Source organism: Dendrobium catenatum, unplaced genomic scaffold (assembly GCF_001605985.2).
Source record: "Dendrobium catenatum unplaced genomic scaffold, ASM160598v2 fragScaff_scaffold_133, whole genome shotgun sequence".
In the NCBI taxonomy this organism is placed as follows: Eukaryota; Viridiplantae; Streptophyta; class Magnoliopsida; order Asparagales; family Orchidaceae; genus Dendrobium; species Dendrobium catenatum.
The window spans coordinates 161,291-186,663 of record NW_021318595.1 but is presented as its reverse complement, the minus strand read 5'-3'; the positions used below and the strand labels follow the sequence as shown (position 1 = coordinate 186,663).

The 25,373-nt window shown below is 36.4% G+C and overlaps 2 protein-coding genes across 2 annotated transcripts in view; both read left to right on the top strand.

The window, feature by feature from the left end:
• The first annotated feature begins 3,769 nt into the window (after positions 1–3,769).
• LOC110091907 (rho guanine nucleotide exchange factor 8-like) lies at positions 3,770–7,767 on the top strand. The gene is made up of 7 exons (XM_020816211.2): positions 3,770–4,184; positions 4,520–4,636; positions 5,471–5,625; positions 5,740–5,814; positions 5,966–6,238; positions 6,590–6,907; positions 6,992–7,767. Exons 1-7 carry the CDS (start codon positions 3,899–3,901, stop codon positions 7,424–7,426), a joined length of 1,659 nt encoding a protein of 552 aa, XP_020671870.1. The 5' UTR covers positions 3,770–3,898; the 3' UTR covers positions 7,427–7,767.
• Positions 7,768–18,529: 10,762 nt separating this feature from the next.
• The window catches only part of LOC110091912 (peroxisomal fatty acid beta-oxidation multifunctional protein), a 45,426-nt gene continuing 38,582 nt past the window's right edge, over positions 18,530–25,373 (top strand). The window contains exons 1-7 of the mRNA XM_028698782.1: positions 18,530–18,704; positions 18,809–18,880; positions 20,948–21,010; positions 21,096–21,152; positions 21,240–21,307; positions 21,411–21,492; positions 21,566–21,621. Of these exons, the coding sequence (XP_028554615.1) occupies positions 18,611–18,704; positions 18,809–18,880; positions 20,948–21,010; positions 21,096–21,152; positions 21,240–21,307; positions 21,411–21,492; positions 21,566–21,621 (492 nt within the window). The 5' untranslated portion in view covers positions 18,530–18,610. The remainder of the gene's footprint in view (positions 18,705–18,808; positions 18,881–20,947; positions 21,011–21,095; positions 21,153–21,239; positions 21,308–21,410; positions 21,493–21,565; positions 21,622–25,373) is intronic.

Sequence of the window (25,373 nt, the reverse complement as noted above, 5' to 3'; positions counted from 1 at the left end):
ATTTTGATCATGGTAAGTGACATCTACTCTATATTTGTTTTCAATGATTTTTTACTTTAGTAAATTTCTCTCTCCTAAAATTAATAAAAATATAATATCTCTTATTTTAGTGAACTTCTATCGTGTAACTTATAATATATGTAGATATTATTATTATGAGCATTTTGACTAGCTTATGTTGAATTTTTTATATGATATTTTAATTAAAAATGAGTAGGAAAATATTTAGTGTAAAATGATCAGGTATTAGTATACTAAATTTGTATATGAGATACATGACATACATATGATTTTTATTCATTTGGCATGATATACATTTTGACATAATACATGCATAATGATGAACACACTAGATAGATCTACATTTTATGATAATTATATACGATGTGTACATGAGGCCTATTATTATGATATATATAATATGAAATGCATATAAGAACAAACAGAATGAATGAATTGATGTGATATATAAGACGGATGTACGTGATTGATGCTGATATGGTTGAGAAGACTAATGAGTAATATATGATTGATGAGTGAAAACCAATAATAAATGGCAGATAAAATTGATGATAAATGATAGATATGATTGATGACAGATAAGACCGATAATATATAGATAAGATCGATGATAGATAAGACTGAAAACATATAGCAGATAAGACTGGTGATATATAAGATTGATAGTTGATGAGACTAATTTTTATTGGGTTAGCCCTATGATAGATAGATGCATGATACAAAATATACGATGAGATTGATTGACTTATAAGAATGATTAATTGATTGAAAGATATAGGAAACATAATTGATATGTAGTCAAATTGATATGGTATCGATATGAATACATGATATATGATGCATAGATTGATCCACTTTATGTAGAATGACAAGAATGTGTATAATAACAAATGATTGTTTATCTGAATATGATTTCATAGATTTATATTATTTTTATTTTGTGCTTTGATTTAAATTGTAGATTTTAGTGACTTGATGGACTTTCTTCTGATTAATTGATTTTTATAAGTAGGGTAAAAAACCAATACAATATGTCGTTTGAATCATGTTTAAATTGAAATTGTGGGTTCGAACCAAATTTGAATGAGATCATAACAAGTTTGAATGATTTAAACTTATTTTCAAACCATTTATTGTTTGCATAAACTTTTCCAAAATAGCTCAAAGTTTCTTTTAAAATCTAGGGTTTCTAGTCCATTGTTTGTTACTCTTGTTCAAACTCCCATATCCTTCTTCTTTTTTATAAGGAGCAATGTGAGAGGCTATCGACGTTGGAAGGGAAAGCTTGAGAGGATTTGTTGAAGGCTTTGAGCTACATGAACTTTCAATGGGAGGTTCAGGCTGATCAATTGTGCAAAGATATAGTAGAAGAAGATGCTTGGAAGAGTGAGGGGTTTGAACCGTAATTTATTTGAACATTGAAATGAATATGAAAGATCATACCTCATAATAAGGATTGTTTGGTCCAAAAATCACTTTGGGGAATTGATATATCATCAAAAAATTATCTTGATCAAGCACGAATCTCGAGGCAAAATCTGGTTGGAAGCTTTAAAAATTAAATTTGGGACTATATGAACTCTGCTTTTAGAAAACTTATAGTCGAACTGAGCGTCTCAAAAATACAAACCCAACGACACCAAATTCAACTCAATCCGAGCACAAATGGGTCTGAACCGAATACCCGAAGCGTTGTTGGAAGGTTCAAACCGCAATTTGGATTATCAAACAGTTTTCAAACATGACATGCTTATAGTCGAATAGAGCGGCTCGACAAGACGAATCTAACAAGCCCAAGATCACTGAATTCTGATATCATTAAGACCTTCAAATGTCTGACGAACAATCCACAATCAAGGGATTCAATATTGGTCATCCATCCAAACCACTTCATATTTGCCCTTGATCCTCCTCCTATTTATGGGTCATGCCATTCTCAGAAAACTAGAAATAGCCCCTTATTTCTCTTAAGAGGGGACCGAAGCAAGAAGAGAAGAGAGAAGAAGAAAAGAAGAGAATGAGGGAAAAAGTTTCTCCTCTACCACCGTCGGAGTTCCGCCCGACTTTCAAGTAAAGTTAGAGTTCCACCCAACTTTAAAGTGACGCCGGAGTTCCATCCGACTTTCAAGTGATGCCAGAATTTTGCCTGACTTTCATGTGGAGTCGGAGTTCCGCCCAACTTCTAAGTGACTCTAGCATTCAGCTCGAATAAACAACATCATCGAATCTTAAGTTTCTTGTTTGTATCTGGATTTCAATCATTGTAATTTGATCATCCTAAATTTTAAGAACGAGTCAACCTCTCGTACCTCAAGTAAATACTAGTAGAATTTTCTCAATTGGGCGTGACCCTGTGGTTTTTCCCTTTTCATGGTTTCCACGTAAAAATCTTTGTGTTTTATATCTTTTATATTTGTGCGTTGGATATCCGTATAACACTGATACGAAAAATTCAAACCCTATCACCGCATATATTCTAGCCCACAACAGGAATATTTGGCAAAATAAAAATATGATGGATATTGAGTAAATTTTCTCCTTAAAAATTCATTAAAAAATATTTATTTATTTGTCCACTGATACTCAATAAAAATAAAATATGTAGCTTCCAACAAATGCATGGGACAACATGACATTATCATGTATAATTAATAATAATAACAAATAAATAAATTATACACCCATTAAATATGTTGTTGTTCATTAGGTATAATAGTGATAATGAAAATGGGAGTATTCCGACTAATAAGATATTGTTATTTTAAAAGTACAAGTGAAATATATGTTTAATAATTAATTTATTTTGAATATTTTTTATAATATGTTTGATACATGAATTTATCCTAATTTGTTAATAATAAACATATCAAATATCTTTGAAATTATTCTGTGAGGATACCGACGTCGTCCAGAGGCGAATTAGAACGCGCCACGTCACCCGTTTAATGTATACCATGGATGTGTATTGCTGTGTACCGTGGTTGTGTATTGCTCTGTATCTTGGTTGTGTATTGTTGTGAACCGGATGACGTGATTCATTCTGATTCTCCTCTGAATAATCTGTTGTCCACACATAATAATTTCTCTAGAGATATTCATGTAATTTTATATATATATATATCACATATCCCCATTAATATATAAAAAATAATAATTATTTGCTACCTCCATTTTAAAATGAAGCGAATAAAATTTTTTATGAAATATTTTTCCTATATTTCTAAATTTTTTTTAAAAAATAAATAAATAACACCTTTAAATTATTTTGTAAATCCATTTTTTTTCTCTCTCCTCTATATTTTCATACTATATAATATATCTATTATAATACAAAATTTTATAATTTAATATAAAGTATAAGAGCAGATCCCACCCTTCCCCACCCGCCTCCTCTTCTCACAACATGCGCCCACGTCCGCACTCACATCCTTAAAAAAGAAAAATGAACCGCGCAAAACCCTCTCCTAATTTGCTACAAACCCACAACAGAAAGGAAAACGAAAATACCCGCCACAACTTGCGAAGCGCCTCTTTCTCTTTCATGTATTCATTAGGAAGGAGAAAGTCTGTTTTTCTCCTCCCCCCGTCTGCTCAGGTGGTCTTCTTCTCCCCCTTCACAACCTAAATTCGCCATTAAGCTCTCTTCTTCCATTCTATTTCACTCATAGGAGTGGTGGGTTTCTTCTGCTGCAACCGAAAGGATCTATTCTGTCTTTCTTCTTATTTTTAAGCAGTGGGTTCGGATTCCCATCGGCTAATTATTTCAGAAACCCCGGGTTGTCATTCTCCGCTCTCCTCATCCGCTTGCTCCGGTGAAGGGAATGAGTCCGCACCAATCAAGATTGGACGGGCAAAATTCTTCTCGCTAGGCTGTGGAATGATTCGATTCCCGAAGAGAGGACAGAATTTGGAGAAATCTTTGGAAGAAGGGATGCTTGAGGTTCCAGGAAGGCAAGCTCGAAGCTTGATCTTCGAGAATGGAGGAGATCATGCGGATGAGAAGCTGATTTTTAGGAGCCAGGGAACAGGAATGGGACAGCCAATAGAAGATCAGCAGATTGGCTGGGTGCTCAATCGATCGGAGATCAAAGTCCCCAAGTCTAGGTTTGGGAAGGAGGGTGCCTGCCCTAGGTGTGGATCCGGCCATTGTGGGCAGCACTCAGGTAAACTTCCAATGCCCCTATTCTGAGTTTGGGGATTGGTTGATGGGTTTTTAGCTTCTGATTTAGGGTTGTATATAGATGGTAATTCCCCTGTTGATCTCTCTTGAAAATGTGCGTTTTGATTCCAATCACAATGTAATGGGAATGGGTTTTCGTATTCGGTATGAAATTGCTTTGTATGATTGTTGATTTGCTTGTTGTTGTTGAATATGTAGCAGAAAACTTTGTTAATTGTTATTTTTGGATTTCATCAGGCATATAGAATTGATAAATTTATAGGGCATATATAAGCTTGCATTTGAGGATTTCCTTGTGGATGTTTTATTTTTATTCAGATATTGAGCAGATGAAGGAGAAGTTCGCAAAGCTGCTTCTTGGTGAAGACATGTCAGGAGGCGGAAAAGGTGTTTCATCAGCTCTGGCTTTGTCCAATGCCATCACCAACCTTGCTGGTAAAATCTTATTTTGTATGTCAGACAATTATGAATTAGTTTTATGTAAAATCTCTCTATCGTTTTCTTATTGCAATCAATCAAAAGGTGGAATCCAATGTGGTGAAGACTGTTTTAGAATTAATAAAATAGAAACAAAATTTTGTGGCATTGAAGTAATGTTACCAAATCAACATGATACTCTTTATAGAAGATTTTGGTTTTTCACATATTGAATGAGAAAAAGGATATATGCTGAACACGATGAAGATTCCATGGCTATAATAATAATAATAATAAAACCCACCCGTTGCTTAGCTTGTTTGATGGGCAAGTAGGATTGGGAACCCCCAACCCGTGCTCGATTCCCCTCTAGCGGCAGCGCCTCTTAAGTGGGGCCATAGTGCGGGCCAGGAGGTTTCTGGGCTGGGTGCCTCTTCTTGGTCAACCGAGGATTAGTCACGCCGCCAAGCACCCGAAAGGGACTGCGGGTGGATGTACCGTTCCAAAATAATAATAATAACAATAATAAAAGCGTCAGAAGCTTCTAATGCATTTTTGAATCAGAAGTATAGAAGTCATACGATCAAAATAGAACATTTATCAGAAATATAAGACATTTATATAATAACTATAAGGCAATTTTTATGAGCTACAAAATGATGAAACTCGTTTTTGTCCTAACATAAAATTGTGATGTGATGTCTTATACTTCTGTTCAAATGTCTCGTTTATTTTGCACTCCTCAGTCTTCACCACAAAATGGCATCAGGAGCTCTTGACATGATATTTTTCCCTATGATTGACTACTTTGATAGTCCTAACATTTTGTTGTGCACGCGCATTCATTTTCAGCTTCTGTATTTGGTGAACAACATAAATTAGAACCTATGGCGCCTGAGACAAAGATTAAGTGGAGGAAAGAAATTGATTGGCTCCTTTCTGTCACTGATCACATTGTAGAATTTGTTCCTTCTCAGCAAATAGGAAAGGATGGCACCAACATGGAGGTCATAGCAGTTCTATTTTCCCGCAGTTTCTTTCTTTTTTTCATCTAATTTTATCCATGCTAAATGCATCTACATTTCGAAAGCTCGTTTATCTATGTTTATTCTTCGATGCAGATTATGAAAACTCAGCAGCGCAAAGATCTTCTTATGAACATTCCTGCATTGCGCAAGCTGGATGCTATGCTTATTGTAATATTCAAACCTCATTTTCATATGGGTGATTTGATGACAGCTCTTGATCAAAATAATGGCTAACATTTTTATAGGATTACAGCTACTGAAATTTCATATGGTGATCAAGTTTTGACTATATCTCAACTCTTAACAATATATATAACAGGGTTATCTCGATAACTTCAAAGACCACATTGAATTCTGGTATGTTGATGGAGATGCTGATGAATTGCAGAAACGAAATGTGCAGAGAACAGATGAAAAGTGGTGGCTTCCCACTGTGAAGGTCCCTCCAAATGGGCTATCCGAGGTTTCCAGAAAATGGCTACAATTCCAGAAAGAATCAGTTAATCAAGTTCTCAAGGCAGCCATGGCAATCAATGCTCAGGTTCTTATGGAAATGGAGATCCCTGAAACTTATATTGATTCCCTTCCAAAGGTACCTGAACCTCATAAGCTTGTATTCATTTTGAAATCAAATTAAAGTTTCATCACTAAGGCCTTCTCCAACCGAGCTCCAAACGCATGAATGGCGTCACTCGGGATCTCCAGCCGAACGACAAAACTTCTTCCGGTATTTGTTTGCGGGTGAACAATGCGACGCCAATATTGGTGTAGCACTGTTCACCTTCGCTATTTTTCTGTCTCTACCGGTTTTGTCAAAGGAACTCGCGAAGGAGAAAGTCGGTTGCCTGGGCGCAAAATGGAGTTCATTGAAGATGAATCACGTCATTTTTAATTTCACTGCATTTTGGAGATGCCCTAAAGCCATCTCTTTTTTTTATCATAGAATGGAAGGGCATGCCTCGGAGATACGATATACCGCAGCATAACTGTTGACCACTTCGATCCAGAGTACTTCCTCGCATCACTTGATTTGTCGACCGAACACAATGTCCTTGACCTCAAGAACCGCATTGAGTCCTCAGTCGTCATTTGGAAGCGGAAGATGCATAATAAGGACCTTAAGTCCTGGGGCTCAGCTGTCAGCTTGGAGAAGAGGGAACAATTTGAAGAAAGAGCTGAAACCATCCTTCAACTCCTCAAACACAGATTCCCTGGTACCCCTCAGTCAGGCCTTGACATAAGCAAAATTCAACACAACAAGGTAATGAAGTTTCCTGAAAAACTCACCAGAGGATATAACATGTTAACTTGTTTCTTGTGTACTTAACATTATTTCATTCGTAAGGATGTGGGACAATCTGTTCTTGAGAGTTACTCAAGGATCCTTGAAACATTGGCCTATACTGTAATGTCAAAGATTGAGGAAGTTCTCTATGCCGACGAACTTGCACAGGATCCCAGTAAGAAGAGCTCAAACAGGAAGCTTTCTTTGTCAGATTCAGATCTATTGTCACTGAAGAATTTTGATCCAAAGGAAGAGATGGAGAAGCTGGCCTCCATGGAGTCGCAGACCTCATTCACGCTGTCGGACTATATGGGTTGGGCTGTAGACCTGAACTCAGAGGGCGAGAAGAAGGAACAAGGTAGTCCCGAGGAAATCTTAGGCTCAGAAGAATCGAAGTTGAGGAAGCCTCCTGTCTGTGCGACTCATAAGAAATTTTCTTATATAGAGAAGCTTGAGAACTTCGGAGGCTTGAGAAGTCCTAGAGCGCGCCATTAAAGGCAACTACAGAGTAAAAAGGAGGAAGAAGAGCAGGACAAATTGAGAGGAGAGGTTTGGTGGAAGTGATTAAACGAAACTCTAAACTCCAATGTATATGGCTCAGAGGCAAACAAGAGCCTTTTGGCTTAGATTTGAGGGTGAAATGCTTCTCTTATCTTTCTTTTTTCTCTCCTATTAGATAAAAGTCTGATTTTGATGTGTTTTGAGCGATTCTTTTTATTGAATACCCTTTCATATTCTTGATGATCGTCTGATGATCATGTGTGATCTTCATTTCTAGTTCTAAATTTGTTTTTGTATTGAGCTCAAAAAGGCACCTTGCATTCCCTTGTTTGTTTTAAGTTCCTTGCCATTTCAAAACCCTTTCTTGCTGTGGTCATGAAATTATTTCTGTATGCAAATAAGGTATGGAATTGCTTGTACTTACTCTCTGGTTTCTCAACTAAGCAAGAAACTATTTGGTGAGCCTTGGCTCAAGAGTTTCATATGAGCTAGGTTGTATTTTTTAATCTTCATTATTTTGTGTTTTTATTTGTTTGTAATATTTGTATAGAATTCTAGATAATTATACGGACTTGTTCCATGTTATAAGGTAGACCTCTAACTCTCTTCTTTGAAATCTTTTTTGGGGCCTCATCACAGTTGTAGAATGTGTAGAAGTAGGGGTTAGGGGTGTCAATTCGGGTCAACCCGTCGGATTCGGGTCGAACCCGACCCGACCCTTTTTTGCAAACGGGTCGGACATTCCAACCCGGACCCGAGCGGGTTACGGGTTGACCCGACACAAACGGGTTAGACATTCCAACCCGGACCCGACCCGAGCGGGTTACGGGTTGACCCGACACGACCCGTTGACCCGAATAATCCTCATTTTTACACGGGTTGCCGGGTTAACCCGACCCGACAACCCGATAATTTGTTTTATATATATATATTCTTTTTGCTTTTAAAGGAAAAAATGCATAGAGCAATAAGCCAATAATAAATAACATAAGATTACATATTTACATCATTTTTTGAATACAAGATTATCGGGTTACACTTATAATAAAATAAAAGATTACAAGTTAATAATTGACAAATAACAAGTTACAACTTACAATACAAGATTTTTTTTTTTTAATACAAGATTATAATTTACAAGTTACAATAAAATTAACTACAACTAGAACAGTAGAACAACCGGAGTAGTGAGTGGCGAGCTCATTTTTGTCTTTCACCCTTTAATGAACCTGCAACTCTGCAAGCCTGCAAAACAAAAGAATAAACAAATATTGGCTTATTAGGGCCGTAGGCTCAGGATGAACCTAGCAAAGAAACATCATATGCAACTAGAACAGGAAAAATGCCATCCAAAGTTACAAATTGGTAATTCTCTATTCAATTAAATAATATCTGCTCAAACCAAACCAATTTATAACTCGGTTGCATTTAACTGTGTCGCAACTAATGCATAACTTCACCAAGTTCTTCATCATCGCCTTATAATTTATAAACATCAGCATTCAGCCATTCAAACTGTAGGCCTAAGCATCTGCAAGCTGCAGCTGCAGCAGGTCAGAGCCTATCAATTCGGGTTAAGCAGCTGCAATATGCTCAAACGGTCAAACCAAAACAGATTCGCAGCTAAAATCTTGAGATTCGCAGCTAAAACAATAGGCCTAAGCAGCTGCAATAATACAATATGCTCAAACCAAAACAGATTCGCAGCAATCCAATTATCCAATACCCAAAACATTCAAAGTTCAAACAGCTCATAGCCTCAGATAATCAGATTCCAATACCCAAATTCCAAAACAAAGATTAGTTCAGCTCAGCTCAGAGCAACAAAATCCAATACCAGTTCAGACTAACCATGACAGAAAATTAACATGAAAATTAACATGAAGCAGTAATACCAAATCCATCAGTTCAGCTCAGAGCAATAAAATCCACCAGTTCAGCTCAGAGCAACAAAACAAAGATTAACATGAAGCAGTAATACCAAATAGCAGTTCAGCACTTCAGCTTAGAGCAACAAAACAGGATTAACTGCAGCAGGATTAACATAAATAACAGTCACCAGCAGTTATAACTCGAAATTAAAACCCATTAACATTACTGCAGCAGGATTAACAGCAGGATTAACAGCCACCAGTTCAGACTTTAAGATATTTATATATTTCTCATTTCTCATAAATAATGCAACTGTCACAGGAGCCACCGTCTAATATAATATCATTGAAAGTACTCATTTTTCATTTCATTTCCTTTTCCTTTCTCATAACTTTTTTTATTAACGTACACGAGTGCATTGCATCTCCAACCAATACCAAAAGGTTGTGTACTCCATCAGTCAACATGCACATAAAATCATATCTATCATTTCATTTTTATAACATTCATGAACTTTATATAATATTATGGAATATAGCATATAAATTTTCATTTAACTTAGCATGATCAATCATTGGGTATGAAAAACATAAATTATGATCTAATTAGCAATAAAAATTTCATAAGCATGTATTATCTTTCAAAATATTTAATCAGAGAGAAAATAAAGTTATCATTGTAAATAAGGAAAAATGAATACTCACATTGAAATTAGGAAATGACACGCTTCACTTTTTCTCCTTATTCAAATGATGGTAGATTTAAAGTCTATAAAAGACCACTTTATTAAATTTAATTAATTATTTGCTCTTAATTTTTCCTAACTTAATATTTCAAAACTTCTCCTCTTTTTAAATTTATTTTAATTCTTAAAAATAATCATAGAATATTTCACTAATTTAGCTTTTATGGGTAATAAATAGTTTTCCTCTCCTTCCATTAAAATGAATATCTATTATCATTTCTATGTGTGGCATTCATATCATATTGCCACATCAAGCTAAGTAATGTATGACATGTGTCCATCTTGACAACATTGCATATGACATCTTTTTAATAAATTTTACCAATATATACTTATATTTGGCATGCCTTGATAATTTGTGCTTTCGACCACTTTTTTTCCATCCGATCTTATATGGTCGTGGGCGGTCTTCAATTGCTAGATTTATGATTTGAGCCAATTCATTAGATGTGAAGTTCTCATAACTTTCACTATTGATAATGATGTTAAAGGCTTTCTTTATAATAGTGAAGTGGGTATGGAAGATGGAATAATGTTCAATGATGCACACATTGGTTTACCATCATCTCTTTTAACAAATTTAATGACCTTGGCATTGTCTTTAACCTTTTCGTCCTATTCTATATCTTATTAATTGTCTTCTCTCTCCACATGATGAGCTTTGTGATGTGGACACTTATTTAACTTTCACCCTATATGATTGTAGTGATAAAAGAGAGGTGTGATAGGGCAAGAATATGGATTTGTTCTTTTTTTTTTTAGTGTTAGTATATTTTCTACACTTATTGAAGTGTTTGGTTTGGATGCAATTATAGCAACTCCTATGATAACCAATTTATTATTATTTGGCTTTATAAAAGCTAACATTTCTCATTGAAAATGTCAAGTTGAGGTTGGAGATTAGCGAAGTATTTAATAGTCTTTGGATTAATTTTTTTAGCCTTATATGCAAGATTGATAGCTTTCGATAAAACCTAAATAGACTACAAAATGAGTTTTCCATTAAGAGGGTCTTTAAATCCATTGAGAGGATGTGATACTTAATGTTGTACATTTTTATACATGAGTGTTGAGATGATAAAATTCTTGAGTATTTTTATTAATAGAATGAACACATTGCTTGTTGTTGGCACTAAAAATGTAAATTTCTAACAATGCCACTTGATGCTTGGGCCTGAATTATTCGAACTATGTCCCATGTTGGATATATTTAACCATACTCAATCTTGATTACTCTAACTTGATTAGGTCAGTACCACCTTTGCTCGATCCTCTAGCTCCCTCTAGAGATGATTTAAGCTTTTCCTCCTCATTCTATAAAATTCAAGTTCTTGATTCATTCTTTCATTGAATCCAAGCCAAGCATAAATAGAAACTATACTCTAGCCTGCAACTTGAACTAGCTAGGACCACATCCTAAGATGACAATATGACCCCATTGAACTTAGTGCAACCCAAAGAAAAGACCCTAGATCATTTGTTTCTCAATCAAACCCTTCACCTTGATTGGGTTTGACTAGAGTTAGCCCTAGATTAGGCCTCAATATGGCTTAACAATAATTTGTCTAAGTAGTCTCAGTTGGTGGTTTAAGCATATATTCAATCTTCTTTTGTAGTGGTTCAATCACATATGTGCTCATTATAATTGACCAAGTTAAATAAAAGTCAACTTAGCTCCTAATCGCTATACTCAATTAATGATTTTGAACTAATTGATTCAATTGATTATCATAACCTTTTTCATAGGATTTTAATCATCAAATCATAGATCATGTTAGGATCCCTTGAACCCTACTTTAGCCCAATTCGTTCTGGTTTGGTCAAGCAGACCCAAACCATATGATTGATAAAATTGATGTTGGCCAACCCTTTCAATAGGTTCCAATTAGTTAAAAATAATCTAATTTAGCCAAATATCCATTTGGATTATATTTAGACCCTTTGATCCAAGTTAATCCTAATTGACCTATTTGACCAAAACTTTCAAGTTGGACAAATTGATTGAATCTAAGGCCTCAAATCATATTCAATAAACAAACCACGAATAACAATCCTCAATTGGCCCTTGATTTGGCCAAGTGGCTCACTTAGCTTAGGCGTTGACCCAATTGAACTCCCTTAAGCTATTTTGACCAAATTGATTAAATGAGCCAAGCCAACCCTTGCAAATCATTACAAAAGATTAGCTATAGTTGACCTAGCTCAATTGAGACCAATTTGGCTAATTGTATCGATTGACCTAAATTGTCCCTGTCCCAATTAAACCTTTTTGATGAAATTGATTAAATTGATGTTAATTAAGCCTTCTATTTAACCTATGTGGGCCACCATACTTGGAACTAATCTAATTGCCTCTTGCTTAGGCCAATTGAATCCAATTATCTCCAACTATAAAGTTTTGGGTTAGAGGCTAATACATAAGGCTGTGTACATAAGTTTATGAATAAATTCACTCAAAATTTCAAGTATATTGCTTTGAGATTAGTGCACTATAAAACAAGAATAATTTTAAAAATAACCTAAATGATTTTCAAACTATCAAGATGTGAAAAACGATCGATAAAATTCAACAAAAGATTTCCCAAATCATGAATTCTAGGAGGAAAATGATGACTTTTGGTCAATACTATATCATTTAGAATTTTTATTAGGGTCTGTTTGGTTAGAAGTAAATCAAATACATAGTAAAATTTTTGTGTATTTGAAATTTACTCTCTAGCTCCTTTTTTGTGTATTTGAAATTCATCTGATTTCAAGGATTTTCAAATACACTGGAACTTCATTGCCAGTTGTCTACCACCATCACCGACGTAGGACGCCACCACCGGCGCCGGCCATCACCACTGCCAATGACCACCCTATCCTTGGACTTTTACATTCTATTCATTGTACTTAAGATAAACAAAAATAATAATTTATTGCATTTATTTACACTCAACCAAGCAACTCTAAAGTATTTCAATTACACTGCATTCTTTTTTAGTCAACCAAATTGCCCCTTAGCAAAATTTTTTGATAGTTTTAATAGCTTTTTTATAGGATTTGTTTGATTTGAAGTAAAATGGGTGTAAAGTAATTCAAATGTAGGGTTTTAAAAACATTAATATTTAATTTGAAGTAAAAAAAAAAACACAAAGAAAATTTTGAAGTATTGGGAGTTCATCACTTAGTTCAATTTTTTGATGTACTTGAAAATCATTAGATTTGCCTGAGTTCCAAATATACTCTTTGCCATTATTGTCATTCGCCACCTCCAAACGTTAGTCGCAAGCTTGCCACCATCGTGGTAGCCGCCAGCCGCCTGCCACTGGTTGCCACTCCCGCCAACCACTGATATTGCCACCACCTACCGTTGGCTATTGCTCAACGTGCATCACCGTCATCACCGCTTGTCAATGCCAGCCACCATCTACTACCATCATTGGGATTTACAATGTATTTATCTTACTTCAAGCTAAAAATAATAATTACTTGCATTTATTTACACTTATTCAAATAATTTTAAAATATTTCAAATATTTTGCATTTCTTTTATACTACCATTTTTTCTTACTCTGTATTCCCCTAATGAAATTTATGATTTTTTTTTTCTATCAATGACAAAATAATATTTGAATCAGACAAATTTTGGCCTGTACTTAATTTTAAGGGTGGAAATAATGATTTTTATTTTGAAAAATCTTTTTTTTTTTAATGATGAATAATAAATTATAAAATATATCATTTGAACTCTTAATTTGTTAGAAATATATATATTTTTTTTATTATTTGGAAAATAATCAGTAATTAAGCTCTTAAAAAATGAACATTTTTTTATTAGTAAGCCACACTATTATTCCACATGCTATTTATTAAAGATAATATTCTTTGACCAAAAGCCAGAAATTCCTTTCTATCCTGCCAACATAGTCAAGCAACTTACTCAGTCAATCAAGCAACCCAAATATTAGTCAATAAAGAAAACACGAGAGTCAATAATGTTTAAAAGCAAGCAAATTTAGAATATTTTGCTTAGTAGATTGATTTTGGATGAAATTTTGTAGCTTTATTTTAAAGATTCATTGTTATCCTTGAAAAAAAGAGATATTTACGTACATAACATCTAAAATTATTGAAAATATATATTTAACGTCTAAACTTTATATTTACTAATATACCACATAAAATTCAATTTTCCTTCTATTCTACCACTCCATTGAAGCAACGAGGTACTTGTATTCACTATGAAAGTATGCCATTGACGATGAAGACAGTCGTTGATAGTGATTTTTGACGAAAGGTTTAAGCGGAATGTTATAATTGATTAAAAGAGGGGTTTTACGTGGCATATTAGCAAATATAGAAGTTTATGTGTTAAATATATATTTTCAATAGTTTTAGATGTTATGTATGTAAAAATCCCTAAAAAAAACATTTCGAGTTAATCTAAGGCTTTGTTTGGAACGGCTTTCTTACTAATTCTTAAAGCAGTTTTTTAAACCAAAAAATTTTAAAACTTAATTTGTTTTTATTAGAAAGTTGTTTTATAAAGCAATAGAAAAATTGTCGCAAATGAAGCCTAAGGGATGGCTTTCTTACTGCTTCATGAAGCAGCTTTTTAGTACAAAAGTTTTAATTTAATTTTGTACTAAAAAAAATGCTTCATGAAGCAATAAGAAAGCCGTCCCAAACGAAGCTTAAGTCTCATATGTAATAATTAAACAATTCTATAAGTTTAAAAAGTTTATTTGAATTATATCTTCATAGGTGCCTAGCAGGTAGTCGGGAGAAGATATGTGTCTAAGACAGCGAACGCGTCCAGAGACTAATAACAGAGTGACACGTCATTTGGGTGCTCGGTACCGAACACTCGGTATCGCTCGGTATTCGTCTGAATTTCTGATTTTTTGTTCGGACGTAATAATTTTCCTGAGACAAACTATATTAAAAAATCTTAAACTTCCGTGTACTTTTTATTCTTTCATGATGTAGTCTTTGGATCCCCAAAAATTTTTTTGAATGTTTTGAAAGAGTGATATTTCGAGTCTCTTCAGCATTTCTATGTAAATTTTCTCTAGCGTATTACTTTCTCACTATTCTCACATGGGTTTTAGAGCCGGACCTCACAAAATTCGTCAGCTAAGATCAAGTATCATCCACCAATAAATTTGAATCTAACATAGATATTTTAATCAGTCAAAGATGCACATAAATAGTATTGTTGCGGACTAGAATATACGAGACGATAGAATTAAAAAAAATTTCGTCTCAGCGTTGTAAGAATATCTAGCACACAAATAGAAGCTAGAGAAATAACACCAGGATTTTTACGTGGAAAACCCTAGAAAGGGAAAAAATCATGGGGCCATGCCTATTTGAAATAATTCCACTAGTGTTTGTTTGAGGTACAAGATGCTGACTCGTCCTTAAAAATTAGGACGATCAGATTACAATGCTTCACTTCCGGATTGAAATCCGATTACAAACAAGTAGCGTATTTGAGCTGAATTCAGAGTCACTTAGAATTCCGGCGTTACTTGGGAATCGGGCAGAGATCCAGCATCACTTGGGCGTCGGGCAGAATTCTCGCGTCACTTGGGAGTCGAACAAAATTTCGGCGTTACTCGGGCGTCGGGTAGAATTCCGGCGTCACTTGGGCGTCGGGCAGAATTCCAACGTCGGTCGGGCGTCGAGCATAATTCTGAAGTCAGGCAGCATTCCGGTGTCGAGCAGCATTCCATGGTCAGTTGGGCGTCGGGCAGAATTCCTGCGTTGGTGGTCGAGGAGGAATTTCTTCCCTCCTAATCTTTTTATCTTCTCTTCTCCTTCTTCTCTTCTTCTTCTTGCTTGGGTCCCCTCTCATGAGAAATGAGGGGTCTATTTATAGATATTATGGAGTGGCATTACTTGTAAATAGGTGAGAGATCAGGGGTAAATAGGGAATGGTCAGATGGACGACCGATATTGAATCCTTTGATTGTGTACCATTCGTCAGACATTTGAAGGTCTTAATAATGTCAGAATTCGGTGATCTTGGGCTCGTTGGATTCGTCTCGTCGAGCCGCTCGATTCGATTATAAGAACGTCATATTTAAAAACCGTTTGGTAACTCAAATTGTGGTTTGATCTTTCCAATAGCGTTTCGGGTGCTTGATTTGGACTCATTTGGGCTCGGATTGAGTCGATTTTGGTGTCGTTGAGTTTGTATTTTTGAGACGCTCAGTTTGACTATAAGTTTGCTGAAATTGGAGTTCAAGTGATCCCGAATTTAATTTTTGAAGTTCTCGGCTTAATTTTGCCTCGAGTTTCGTGTCCGATCAAGATAATTTTTTATGATATATCAAGTATAATCAATAAATATCATATTGAAATCTCCTCCAGAGCAAATTCAACTTAGGCAACCCCTGATTCTTTTCAGGCGGACTTCAACTCCGTCATCACACTATTTCTCTTGGAAACATCTTAGGTCACAGCGACAAGTTACAACTCAAGGGCCCCCCTCATCTAATATTCAGCATTGGGACTCATCCATGGCTGCAAGTACTATCATAAAGCCTATTAAACCTTTTAAAAAAAAAATCTTTATTGAAGGTAATGTGAACATCCACACTAGACCTGTCATTTTTGGGTTACGGGTCGGGTTGACCCGAACCCGAAACTAACCCGGTATTATTCGGGTTCGGGTTGACCCGACCCGGTTTTGCAAACGGGTCAATTTTCTGGACCCGACCCCGCCCCGCTTCGGGTTCGGGTCAACCCGACCCGACCCGCGTAGCCGCGGGACGGAACGCCGAACTGGCCTCGCCGCCTCGGGACGGAACGCGTAACAGCTGGCCTGGCCTCGCCGCTTCGGGAGTTTCGCCGTCTCGGGACATTGCACGCGGCGCGCCTGCGCGGACACTGGACAGAGGAGCTGGCGGGCAGCGCTGCAGCGGGCACTGGGCAGCGGAGGAACTGGCCTCGCCGGCCTCCACTACGGGAAAACACGCGATTACCGTCGGAATTTCCGGCAGATATTTTTGCGCCGGCATTGACGGCGCAGGTTCCGGCGGAATGATGCGACGTAAAGTTTACGGCGTTATTTCCGGACCCGCTTCGGGTTCGGGTCAACCCAAACCCGAAAATTCCGGGTCGGGTTCGGATCGGATTTTCGGGTCGGGTCCAATATTGACAGGTCTAATCCACACATTAATGAATACCTACTCTTTTGAAAAGAAGGGAGTTTTGGTTCTAAAGTCGTCAGAGTAATGAATGGAAAATAGCTCACAAATTTGGACTTTGGTACTGCCAACTAACTTTCACTAAGAACCCACCTATAATAAAAGACTTCAACTTAATTCTCTTCATCATGAACCTGCTATTACTGTAGTCTTTGGAATACCTAATATACTTTTTCTTTAATATGATTCTAGAAAATTTATATCATTGACATGAATTTTGATGTAATATTTAAATTAAAAAATTTTTGTATTAAATTTAAGATTATTTGAATTCCAATTTTAGCAAATTAATTATAGTCAAAATGAATGCATGTCTTGATGAGACAAATTTATCAATGTTACAAGTGATCCGATTCGACTTTAAATAAGCTCAAATAAAGCACTTGAATTATATTTGAAAGATTTTATATGTAAATTGATGGATCAAATGGAATCCAATTATAGTTTTTTTATAGTCAAATGGAGCAGCTCAACAAGACGAATCTAACAAGTCCAAGATCATTCAATTTTTATTTTATCAAGACATTCAAATATTTGATAAATGATCTATGATGAAGGAGATCAATAAATACTGGATGATAGAGTATTTTATATTATGGCAAAATTTATTAAAATACTCATCTCAAAAAGGTTATAAAAAGGGCATTATTCTCTACACGAAAAAGGTTAAAGAGTTGAGACAATTAAAAAGCTATCATGCATTTTTCACCTATTACCACTGAGAACCACCACCAATAATCATCACTATCATCATTGTGCTTCTATCAACAGTTAACGTTATTGTTGGGTTCTAACTTTCTGCTTGTAGAAGAAATTATTATGTACGGACGCAAAACGTATTTCACTGTCTAGAGACTAAACAAAATGCATCACGTCAGCGGTACCGAGCGATATCAAGCATGGTACTGAGCCGCGGTATAGAGCGGGGGTGACGTGGCTCATTCTGATTAGTCTTTGGACACGTTTGGCGTCTGCACATAACGCCATATTTCTGTAATCCTAACAATGAAATTCAATTAATTATCGGTAATATAAAATAATCTTCTTTAATTGCGAGGAATGATGAATTTTTTAAATATATTATATTTCTTTTAGATTATTATTATTATTATTATACCTCAAAAAGATTAGTAGCTCATAAAAGAATTTTTTAGTGCAAAATTTTTTAAAATCAGAAACTTTTATTAAAAATAATATTTAAAAAATCAATAAAAAAAGTTATCGCAATCCCAAAGGGAATATATATATACTGTTCCCCCTCAGTCGTTGCTCGTAACCGCTCGGGAGTATATATACTGTTCCCCACTCAGGCGTTGCTTGTAAGCGATTGTCCGCTGCCTGTGATCTCTGATCGGAGAACCCATGTCGAAGGCTACCGTATCGATGAAGATCGGAAGTGATGGGGTCGCCATCATCACCATGTCGAATCCTCCAGTCAACGCGCTTGCCCCCGCCGGTACTATTTTTCGTGATCGCTCGTCAGATTTCTCTCTTTTGTTTTTCCTTAATGAGGGCTTTTGTCGAGCAGTTATCGTGCATTATCTGTTTGCTTCTTCACAGTTATTGCCGGATTGAAGGAGAAGTATGCAGAAGCGATGAGTCGGAGGGATGTCAAGGCGATCGTGTTAACTGGTGAATTTCTATGGTCGTTGCGATCCTGTGATTTTTTTTCTTTTTAAAATTTTATGTTTTTTTTGGTCGTTTATTTATTATTATTTTTTATTTTTGGCGATTATATGCATAACATTATAATACATTACTTACAAAACTGATACTGCTTTCGACGTTGATTGATGTGATACCGGTTTTGCTTTGGTTTTATTTATTCCAGATTTCAATCACGCCCGGGGTTGTTTAATATTATAAGTATAGGCAAGTCAGCTTTTGACCCGGCTGACCCGGCTCCTAACTTGAGCTGAAACGCAATTTATTGAATGATTGAAGGGCCCAATAATCCCAAATTTCCCAAATAAATTCACACTTTAAAATGAGATTTTCTTGATTTTTGCTTATGATTCAAGTTATGTGATCTAAGAGTGAGACATATCTATATCGATTTTTGGTGAAAAAAACAAAACCATTTTTAAATTTAAAATTATTTTGAATGAAGCATTTTCTTAATGATTTGTGTCATATTGATCTAGTGCCATAATTTTATATGGAGTATTTTTTTAGCTTTACTTGTAAATTGCTCAATATTATCTTTCATATATTTTCATTTTGACGCATGACATTGGCCTCTGGTATTTGTTAGTCATTGATGTTAGACTCCTATTTTATCAATTACCTAATCTCCCATACTATTAGAAGAATGATCGAGTCAATCGTATACTGTACGCTGGATACTCGTTACCGAGAGAGGTAATTAACAATAGGGGCTTGCGCTTATAGTAAACCTGAACTCATATCATAAAATCCTCGCAAAATGAGGGCAAAATATCTAGGTAATGTCTTATTCAAAATCCAATATGACTTCTGAAAATTTTCCTCAAAACCTAAATGTTAAAACTCTCTTCGACGACCCGATAAAGAAAGTGGCGGAGAGGCCGGGTGCGAATTTTCGGAGCCCATAACTTCATATTAAGAAAACAACAAAACTAATTATTGGACATCGCTCAACTTCTAGTGTTCTTCGTTAACCATCACTAATGCATATAAACAAATAAAGTTCGACATTCATTAGCCACCGATCTTTTCTTGTCTTTCAACATTCATTGTTGATCAAAGTTCGGGGTCTCCGAGCAAACATTGTCCTACACTTGTCAACATCGATGTCCGATGTTCAACACTCATTTTACCATTTGCTTACCCTCACCTAATGTCAAGAGAATGATCAAACAAGTCATCTACCAACATCTGATGGCAACTTAGATAGCTCAAGGCTCATAGTACCGCCATAAAGGTATCTTTCACAATTCATGCCTATTATATTGTTTAACCGACTTCTCTAGTTATGGGAAAGTCACCTTTGTAACCTTTGACTGCTTGACTCATGTTATTAGAATAATTTTAATTGGATTAGCTCCCATAGTTTTTTTCTATTTCTAAATTTTCCTCATAAACATCTCATTTATCATGTGCAATTCTCTCAATATATTTGTACATTTGCAAAATTTTCATATAATGATAAGATGATAAATTCTCTGTCTACCCCTATAAATATTGGAGTGCACCACATTTGTAGTCATGTAAATCCTAAAAAAATATCAGTCAGTTGACCAAATTCCATTAACTTAAGCTTTTCATTTATCCACAATTTATTGTGTGACGACGGGAGAAAAATCCCATGCAACAGTGACGCATTGAGAAATTTTGAAATTGGCCAAACATACCTTGGATCATGCATTGAGATATCTGCTTTTAGACGATGATTAGGAGGGTCGGCCTGGTTGCAAGTCCACCTTTCATAATTCTGAAGGATGGGCCTAATCCCACCATCTTCTAGTTTTTATATACTTTCCCCATACTACAGGACGAACCGGCTGAAGAGCACCGTTAATACCTGCCATAGTAGTAGGATATCATTGAGCCGGCTTAGCTAATATAGTATTATGTGCCGCTAGCTTGCTGAACCATGAAACATAACCAAATTCCGCCCAGTTTGACCTCTTTTCTTTATGAACATTTATGTTTTTTTTTTCTTCTTTTTTCCATCATGGTTACCAATGTTGAAATTCTGTAGACTTTTTGTTTTCTTAGGCGAATCTGGCAAGTTCTCTGGTGGGTTTGATATAAGCGTCTTTATTGAAGTTCAGAAAACAGGTATGAAAACTCAAAAAATAATGAAGCAAACAATTCTACATCATCCATCTTTCATGCACATTTTGTACTGGTTTTGACTTGGCAGGGGATCTTTCCGTTTTGCCTGATGTATCTGTTGATCTGGTTATGAAAACCATTGAAGGTCCTCACGTTGAAACTATGATTTATGTCTATAACTATATGAGTAATAATCTATTAGTAAAAATTCATTTTGTGCTGCCATTTACAGATGCTGAAAAACCTTCAGTTGCAGCTATTCATGGACTTGCTCTAGGAGGTGGTTTGGAGTTGGCTATGGTTTGTCGATATTTATGTCTATCCTTACTTCATTCTAATGCAATAATGTACAATTCCGTTTGGATACTGTAGCTCTCTCTCCTTCTCTGTATTATTATTTCAGGGATGTCATGCTCGAATATCCACTCCAGATGCTTTATTAGGACTTCCAGAGTTGTCTCTTGGAGTTATTCCAGGCTTTGGAGGTAGAAGGCCAAACAGTCTCGAGTTGCATTCTCTCATGAACATATTGTGACTATATCTCTGATTTTTCTGAAGGAACACAGCGTCTTCCAAGGCTGGTTGGGCTGCAAAAGGCCATAGAAATGATGCTGGTGAGTTGTGTAATTTGTTTTATGTTATTAGAATACGCTTTCATGAAAACTGTAACCATCTTTTTGAAACAATATAATTATTAATATTCTAAGAATCATGAATTTTTTTTTTTCAACCTGCTGAAGTGTTGTTGCTAGGTCGCAAGTCTTGAATGAGAAAAATGTAGGATTGCATTAGGTATTAATAGCCAGTATAAAATTTGTCCAACAACAATGAATATGAATCTTGTTAATGTGCATTCATATTTTATATGAATCATTACTTTTATTTTAACCTAACTATTTAACAGCTCAATGTAATGCATGCATCAACAAATTTAAATATAGCCTATCATCTACATTAGGCATGCATATCGAACGGTGGAACCAATTTTACTTTACGTTACGCAGTAAGCAGTCAGCGCAAAATTTGTCGAACAACCATGACATGTATGGATCTAAAAATACTCGGTTAGAAAATATTAGAAATGCCTTTTTTTTTATTAGATTTCGATGTGAATTTGACACTTAACGTGACACAATGGAGAAAAAGGATTCATTTAGCTAACCCTATAGTGGGATAAAGGCTTGTTGTTGTTGTTGTTGGTGGTGGTTGTGGGAAAAGCTAGGGGCAGGCATTTACAGAATTGTAGGTGGCAGGAGCCAATGGTGTCCAAGCAACATGGGGTAAGTCATCTTACGATCGTTCGACATGCGTGGGGGAAACAATGAGTGATTGTGCTTGCATGAATACTATACTATATAGGGGGCTGGATTTTCAAAATTACCCCTCATAAATAAAACTCAATTTTGAGTGTGGGCAATTGCTCACCCTCGGTATGATGGTATTCTGCCCTTATATGTATCCACCAAAAACATTTATATCAATGCAATTAAGTCTCAACATCCACACAATTATATCCGCCAAAATTTAATCCGTCACATAAGAGGATCTTCGCCTCCAATGTGTATATGAAATAAACATACATAACTTCATTTACTGCTCTTAAGATGGCTCTCTTAAACATCTGGGTGGATTTAATTTATGGTAAAGAATAACATATATAAGGATGAGTTTCCAGCATAGTAATCCGCTTACTCATAATATAGCAAGCAAGTGAAAACATAATTGGAGAAATGCATTGCTATAATTGTAATATCCCTAATCAGCCATAAAAAATTGCCAAAAAAAAAAATGCTTTGTAAAATTTTAAAAACCCCAAACCACCCAAAAAAAATTCCAAAAAAAAAAAAAAAAAAATTATTGTTGCGGGCTGAAAAATTGTCAAAAATATATATATAATGACTAAAATTATTTATCTTTACCTCTAAAAGCCCTGAAGGATTTTCTAACTAAAATTTATAATATATTATTTACTATTTTTAAACTTAATATTTATTTAGATATAAATTATAATAACATATAAAATAATAACTTATTTAGTTAAAAACTTAATGTTAACTTGCTGTCAACCTCTTCATAATTCCTTATTTTTTATTTTTTTACAAATAAATTTCTAGCATAATTATTAATAACTCTTTAAACAACAAATTAAAATTTCACATAAGAACCTAAATCCCGTCCGGGCATCTCCAACCGATAACTTCATTTTTCACTGCAAAGTAACGCAAAATTTCAAAATGGCGTGGTGATGCTCAATCGAACGTTATTTTAGGTGTTTCTAAGAAGGTAACGATAGCTCTCCCTTTCGAGTGTTTTTTCGGTTGTGAGCAGAAAATGACTTGAGCAAACAGCTGTTCACCTGCAATTAAAGGAGAAAATTTTCGCTTTCGGTTGGAGGAAGGAACGACTCCATACACTCGTTTAGCGTTCGGTTGGAGATGACGCCGCGGGCTCCCTCCCTCGCTATGTGTTCGCTCAATCGCTTTCAGCTCCCTGCTCATTCGTTGGCTTCGACGCACAGCTTCCCGCTAAGCCCGCATGCCTCGCCCCAACCTGCTCGCCGGCTCCTCCTTTCTCGATCGCTCGCCGACATGCTGAGCCCCTCTTTTCTCATTCTCTTGGTCTTACTCTCACTCGCTTTCTTCGACTCCCCTCCTTCACCCCTTTCTTTCTCTTTCTCGCTCCCGTTCGATATCTGATCTCGCGGTTCTAAGGAAAAACTACATTCGATCCGCCATTAGTCGATTCATTTCTCTCTTGAGTATGATGGTGCAGTAGCAATAGCAGTTGTGCTCATATTTCATAGGCTCAAAAGTTAAAGTGTGTCCGGGAACTAAAGGTGACTCGTGCATGCCTGTATAAGGTATCTTGCAGGTATTTAATGGGTTCCAACAGAGGAATTTTGTTGAAGCTGTCACATCACCCTGGAGGAGCACTGGCGATAAGGGAGCGTGACTTGTTCCAACGAGCCAAATCGAGAGTCGTTTTCCTTAGTAAGTCCCCCATGAGGGCTCTTCTAGATTCATCTAAGGTCTAGAGATCATCCATCTCGGTTGGAACCATTCACACACAATCACTCGCACCATCCTGGCCACCCGCTTATTACTAACATCCTTGATCCAATTGCAGGAAAAACTTATCTCAAAGGCCCGTGGCTATAACTTCTCATGCTAGGGTAGCTCTTGCTTTGTGATTACCTCTATATAGGGGGACTTATCCTTTTGCTTCTAGAGGTTCAAGTCTGTCAAAATCTCAGTCATCCATTGGCATTTGATCCCACGGTCAGGATGAGAATCCGTGGGAGGCTCACCTGGATCACGCCAATATCCTTCTATATTTGGGTAGCTGAATTAGGAAGGATTATATTGAGGCAATTATGTATCAATTAGAAGTTATTTATTTCTTTATTAAGACATCTTGTATAGATCTATAAATAGGGATAATTTCATATAATAATTAGAAGGTATTTTTACCTTTCTCCAATTCTATGAATTATAACCTGGTATCAGAGCCAGGTTGGGAGGCCTTCATTGCTGAACGATCCAACCTTCTGACGCTGCAAGAGGCCGAAGCAGAAGTGCCGATTCTGCCCATCGCTGCCGCAGACGGACGCCTCGACTCCGTTAGAACTATCGTCGAAGGAGCCTAGACGAACAGCCACGAGGGAAACGAAGGAGACGAAGGAGCAGTCATACCCGTCCGAAACTGTCCGTGCGGAAGACCCTTCCGAAGCCAATCGGAAGTCCGTCCCGATAGCTGAACGAGAACCCGATCCTGCTCTTCCGATCGATCGGCAGGAACCGCACGAAGTCCCGATCGCACGAGCTTCCTAGAGGAGTCAGATCGAAAGCAGGGACGGACACGGGCCAAGCGTCGGGTTGGACTCAGCGGCGTGGATTCGACTGCTAGGGTGGAGTCGGACGGCGGCGTGGCAGCAGGCATTGGAGTTGGCCCGGAAGAGCGGCGGCCTGGTTAGGGCAGAAGTAAGTCACGGCCGGTTGCAGAGTCCGACCAGACACCGACTCCTGTTCTACCTTCTCGGATCTTGCCAACCCGACCTTCATCCGAGGCAGAACCCGAACCTGTGCCCAGCCTTTGTTTTAAAGGCTCGGCTGGTGTGTTAAAAAAAAAAAAGAAAAAAAAAAGTAGAGAAAATCTTTATCATCGACCTTTATTGTCGTAACTTAAGATCAAAGGGATCTTATTTTGGAAGCCTTCATTGCTGTCCAAAATCCAATAGATAGTCTTCATTACTATAAAAAATTATCGAACCTTTGAAGAATATTGATTCTTTTACCGGCCTTCATTGTCGGAATCGCCTGGGATATACGAATCAAAGAAAGCAGAGAGGAGAAAGCGGCCTTCATTG